Source organism: Hipposideros armiger, unplaced genomic scaffold, assembly GCF_001890085.2.
Source record: "Hipposideros armiger isolate ML-2016 unplaced genomic scaffold, ASM189008v1 scaffold_198, whole genome shotgun sequence".
NCBI classification, from domain to species: domain Eukaryota; kingdom Metazoa; phylum Chordata; class Mammalia; order Chiroptera; family Hipposideridae; genus Hipposideros; species Hipposideros armiger.
In genome coordinates, this window is record NW_017731548.1 from 2,097,908 (window position 1) to 2,103,958 (window position 6,051).

Consider the following 6,051-nt stretch of genomic DNA (forward strand, 5'->3'; position numbering starts at 1 on the left):
ATATTATATATTAGTGTTATTTAAAATTTTTTTGTCAGTGTTAGACTAAATGAGACAAGAAATCCAATGAGGGATAAGACCTTGAACTGAGGAACTATCAAAGATTATGACAAAGAGAGAGGCCAGAGAGCTAGTTTGGAAATTTTTAAAAGGCTCAATGAGCTGAAAGAAGGGAGTGAACAAAATCAAGTTCATTCTTAAAGATCAAATTCATTGATAATTATTATTAAATAATGAAACATGTCATAGGAACTATGTCCTTCCAAGATCCTTTTATTTTTGTCCTTTGATATTTTCTGCCAGTAAAAAAACATATACATTGCGATCCTTCTGTGTTCATAACTACTGACTTCACTAAAAATTTACATGTGACAAATACAGTCTCATTAGTCTTTAAAGAGTGGAATTCAACTGGTTGCTTATCCTGTGAAAACACTAAGAGTTGACTTTGCAGTTCTAATATCAACAGAATTTTCCTCTCAATAACCAACACACCACAGCATGCAATACAGTTACTTATGCTCTCATGTTATCACATAATAAAGAGAATAGTAAATTTACCACATCAGCCTTCAAGTAATTCGAAATTGTATTATACCACTAAGACCTTTGAGTATGTCAGCAAAATTATTTTCATGACAAAACTTTCTTGATAAAGAAAGTTGTGCACTTATAATCTGCTCCAGGTTATTTCCTAGTCACTACAGGTAAGCCTCTAGAATAGGCTTCTACACAACACAACTAACTCCAGAGGACATTTAATCTACTTTAATTTAATCCTTCTTAGTTTAAACAGTTTAGAGCTAGGGATGTTTGTGAGGAATAGATCTGAAAAGAAAATTTTCCTTCGTTTCATCATGATGTTCAAAGGTTGCATATTTATAAAAAAAAATCTGCATTCATCAAGTTGTAAGAAAAAATACTTTGGTGCTTTATTTGTTCTATAATTGATCGTCCGTATCATTAGCGAATGTATTGAATGCAGTGAACTATGGTATCATCTGGGCTCAGGGTCCCCTCTGAACTCACTCCAGTTATTGGCCAAACTCAGTTCCCTGCTGTTGTAGGCTAAGGTCCCTTCCTATCTCACTGATTGTTAGCTGGGTAGAGCTCTCAGCTCCTGCGAAATGATGTCAGCTCTTTGTCCAGTGGTCATCTCCATCTCAGCAATGTCAAATCCTTCTAACTCCTTGAGTCTCTCTGACTTTGTTCTACAACCAGACAGAGAACACTCTCTGCCTTTGCAGGGCTCCTGTGTTTACATCAGGACTCCCAGGATAATTACTGTTTCCTGAAAGCCATTGTTCAATAGAACATAACCCAGTTACAGGAGAAAAATCCATCATATTCGGTGCCCCAGGATTATCCAGGACATGCACATGGGAAAACCCTACAGACGTGGCAGTGGGGGTGCAGATTTGACCTACTACAACCCTTCATTTTGCAGGGACTCTTCTCATGTTAATCCTTCCCAGAGACCATTTAATTTTTGGAAATTAATTTTTGGAAATGGGAAATCCTTCCCATTTCAGCCATTTAATTTTTCATCTCTAAAACTTCCAATAGGTTCTTTTTAAAAAATCTTCCATTTTTCTCATTATGTTCACTGTTTCTTTTAGATTGAAAACATCTTGTATATATAATAGCTGTTTGAATGTGCTTATTTGATAATTCTGCAATCTCTGTTCTTTGGAATCTGTTCCTATTGACTATTTTTTCCTCCTGTTTATTCATCATGTTTTCCTGCCTAAAAAAAAAATTATTGGATGATTAATGTTGAATTTTATGTTTTTTGGGGAAGAATTTTTTGTCTTCCTTTAAAGAAAGTTGGGACATAGCTCTGACAGAAAGAAAGTTAAGCAACTTATAGATTGGTTTGGTGCTGTCAAGGCTTGTTTTTGAGGTTTCATCTTATGAATCTGGAATAGCCTTTGTTTTAAGGCTAATTTACTCCCATTGCTAAAGTGTAACTCTTCTGCAATTTCTACTGAATGCCACACTGCGCATATTTAGTTAGGTATCTTTAATTTGCAGATGATACTTAAAGAAATGTGATGGAAAATAAATATAAAAGCTACATTTTGTTCTCATTAGCCAGATATAAATACATCATATCGTATCTCCATGAAACCTGAGGTGCATACTTGTTTATTTACAATAGCATTATGGATCTCTATTGTACAACATGATGAACTAAGAATACCCAAACAGGTCAGGAGATGAGGTCAGTATTACCTTTGTAAAAAGAGTGGGCAAAGCTCTGCTCAGGAATTAACTTGGCAAGGAATCCATGGTTCAAACTTGGATGAGGAATAGATGGTATGACCACAACTGTGGAGAAAATCATGGGATCAAATTTGAGCCAGCATGTAACAACCTGAGACATGGTCCACTGAGATACATGACAATTTTATATTACTGCAACATGCAAACAGTGCTAGCAATAAAGACTGCATCTCTGGGGGAAGGAAAGGGATTATAATTCAGACAAAGGAAATAATATACTTGTTAAGTCATTTTAGCAACATACAAAGAGTCATACAAGCACACAAGAAAATCAGAACTGGTTTTAGTGAAATGGCAATTCATTAAAATAATGCTCATTTTTATACATATATGACTGATATGAATGCATTAAAACAAAGAAAAAGTTGATTAAAATAACAATCTTGGTGCTGTGTTTTAAATGGTCAAAAACATAAAGTGGAATGGTAAAATAATGTTTAATCTGAAGAATAAAGTTAAAAGTAAAAGTATATGCCAATGAAATATCATGTTTATGTGTTTAAAGTAAATATAACATGCAACAGCCAAGTATTATAGCTAAAACACAATCCGTATTTCCACAACAGCAGTTAAAGCTAAATGAGGTATGGTATGCTTATGGAAAACAAAATGCAGAGATTTGACCACTAATTTCTACTCTCTTTAAAAAATATCCATTTTATTTATATACCATATGCATTTATTTAGTAAAGACAATTTCAACACAATTTAATCCAGGGGTACATGAAATAACCACTGGGTTATCTAGGTTACACTGCAAAAAAACAAAGAAACAACCTTTATATAAACACCTGACAGGAAATGTTATTGCTAAAAGTCATCCCATGATTTAAAAATATTAGTTGCCAGAAAATGTGTTAATCATTTTCAAGCAGAGTAGGCAAAGCTGATAATATAAGAACTCCTACAACATGAGCATCTTCTGAAGATAAGAAAGACAACATGACCCAGGATGGTTCACTGTTGTCTATAAGTCTTTGATTTTAGTTAAAGCAACTTTGGTGTAAAGTTTAGAATGTGTGTTTGTTTACTATGAATCTCTGATAGAATACTGATAGAATATGTAATATGAACTATTTTGAATATAGAATATGTTGAATATAAAATACTGATTGTTAGATACTGAAATAACTACACAGTGAAATAAAGAAAGAGGGGAGGGGAGGCGAGGGGGGAGAGAGGAGGGAAGGAAAAAAATAATGCTACCTTCGAACCTGGCTATAAAGATTGATTTATTTTATATATTATATATTTATTATATTTTTGGCTTAAACTACTCCATTTGAACTACTCTATAAAGACCTCCTAATTTCATGTTTATAAAGGTTAAAAAATAATACATTTAAAATATCAGTTATTTGCATATTAAATAGTAGTAGAAATGGTTTGTATTAATAAATGGAAAACACGAAAAACAAAATGAGACTATAGCAAATACCATAGAACTATCATTCATATATTTTTGAGGAATTGAAGAATATTAAATTGTCATTCATATACCATGTACTTATAAATATGATTATGAATAGGACCGATTTAAATCTGGATGTAAAAATGAAATAAAAAGGAGGTAAATAATGGAAATTCAAATAATTCAAAAAATATTCAGTACCTGTACTTGTGGGAGAATTTATTTCTTGTCTGATGTTTCTACCTGGTTGGCTTCCAGTTCTTGCAGTTTCTCGCTGGGGTTCTAATATATCACGATACTTGGAAACCATCAGAACCGAAATGAAGTAAACAACAGCTAGAGCTAAGAACTGCGCCTGCTTGCTGTCATCCTGTGTAAAATGAAAAGGCAGTTTTGACACTCAAAATTTTTGACATGAAAGTTCTTAAGAATACAAATAACTATTCCTATTTCATTTTCTTTATGAAGGCAAAAAATGATATTTGACTTTTATTAAAACATGCTAAATATATACTGATATTCAACAAGTATCATTTAAGTATAAATACAAAACCCCAGGAATACATCATCTGAGTTATAGGTTGAAATGCAATTTCAAACAAGGAGAATGTTAAAGTTTTGCTGAACATGCCACAAAATGTTATTCTTTGTCCTCTTCACCATTACCATCCATTACTTACATAACTCAGTATGTATATTTATAAACTATGCAGATGACACAGGTTACAAAGAATAATTTAATGCATCTATTATAAAAACAAAGAGTTTTAAGTGTTATAAATGAAAAATTAATAGAATAACATTACAACTGGAATACACATACGATTCATAACATCTGGGCAGGGCTCTATATAATATAGAGTGCAAAGCAGGGGAAATATAAACAACGGAGAGCATAAAACATAAATTTTGTATCACCTTAATAAGAGCTAGAAGGGTGATATGACAGCTTAAGAAAAAGCTAATGCAATCTTTGTACAACCAGGTTAAGAAGTGCCAAGTCCCAATATTCTGCACTGGAAAAATAACCACTAAAATACTGTCGATATTTGAGGCCCCTAATTTCAAAAGCTCAATGACAAATGGAGTTCTTCCAGCAGAGAAGAGGAAAGTGGTAAAAAGTCTGACAGGGATCAGTCTAGTTAGGATAGAGAGATAATAGTTTTAAAACAGCAGCTCTTGCAGTCTACTAGAGAAAATAACTTTATCATAAATATGCTTTGCAAAAATATAAAGAGCTGCATATTACCTTGAGAAATCTATCCAAAAAGCCTAGATAACCATCTTACAGAAAAAAACTGTTAAGAAGGCAAATTTATATGACCTCTAGTAACACTTCCAAAATAGATCACTTTTACGGAATCAAGTGTAAGTGGGTATAAAGCCTTTTTCTAAGCTAAGTAAAACTGATACTTCCAATCAAAACTGCAAGTAACCACTGTGCCCACCCATAACAGGTAAAAACATTAGTATTAAAGAAATAAGGAAAATAAACATGCATTAAAGTCTAGTAACTCCACTAATGGGCACTTTATACTTATTACTTCATTTAAGCACAATGTGAACAAAATTCAGAATTGATGTGCATTTGTCAGAAAAGAAAGCAAACAAGAAACATTTATGATTGAATACTATGAAACAGAATTAGTACAGCTAATGGAGAAAACAACCAAATAGATTAAATTTGTTAGGAAATATGAATTTAGTATTTCATGCTCTGTGGGTGACAGCTTTTCTAGACATACACTTTCTTATGAAGTGCTTAAATGCAGACTCCTTGCATTACAATGCCTATGAAATAAATATAGAGAGAAGGGGCAAAATCAAATACTTTAATGGTGATTAGAAAGGAAATGAGTACAACCATACTAACAAAAGATATAGACCAAGAATAAATTCAAACACAGCTAAGCTGTGATAGACCATAATATCCCACAACTCTTTTATTTCCACCTCTGGGAACTCAGTACCAGGCAATTAGAAGGCATTCAACAAATAACGTGTAGAATGAATGAATGTCAACTGCAAAGGTACAGAGCTGCAAATAACAGATACTGTAAATTGCTGTCCTAGCCAAGCTGAAATCTCTCTTATTTATGGCATGAAAACAGGTGTCTTTTCTTTTCAAATCCAAATCTGCAAACTAATTGTGCTTCTTACTCCCAATTTTATCTTTGAAAACGAAGAATATACACACAGGCTAAACATCAGGAGAATGACTAAAGTTTTATACAAATTAATTGACTCGCCTAGGTATTTTGTTATTGTGAAGACATGAATTTTATTATGTTTCTCCCATCTGCTTAAGAAACGGGGCTCTCCACTATTCAATCTTTAATCAGTAATATAACTAA

General features: G+C 32.8%; 1 protein-coding gene across 1 annotated transcript in view; it reads right to left on the bottom strand.

Moving 5' to 3' along the window:
* NBEA (neurobeachin) overlaps positions 1-6,051 on the bottom strand; it is a 707,336-nt gene that overhangs the window by 472,013 nt on the left and 229,272 nt on the right. The window contains exons 28-29 of the mRNA XM_019653151.1: positions 3,899-4,067; positions 2,236-2,331 (exon numbers count right to left, since the gene is read on the bottom strand). Coding sequence (XP_019508696.1) covers positions 2,236-2,331; positions 3,899-4,067 — 265 coding nt within the window. The remainder of the gene's footprint in view (positions 1-2,235; positions 2,332-3,898; positions 4,068-6,051) is intronic.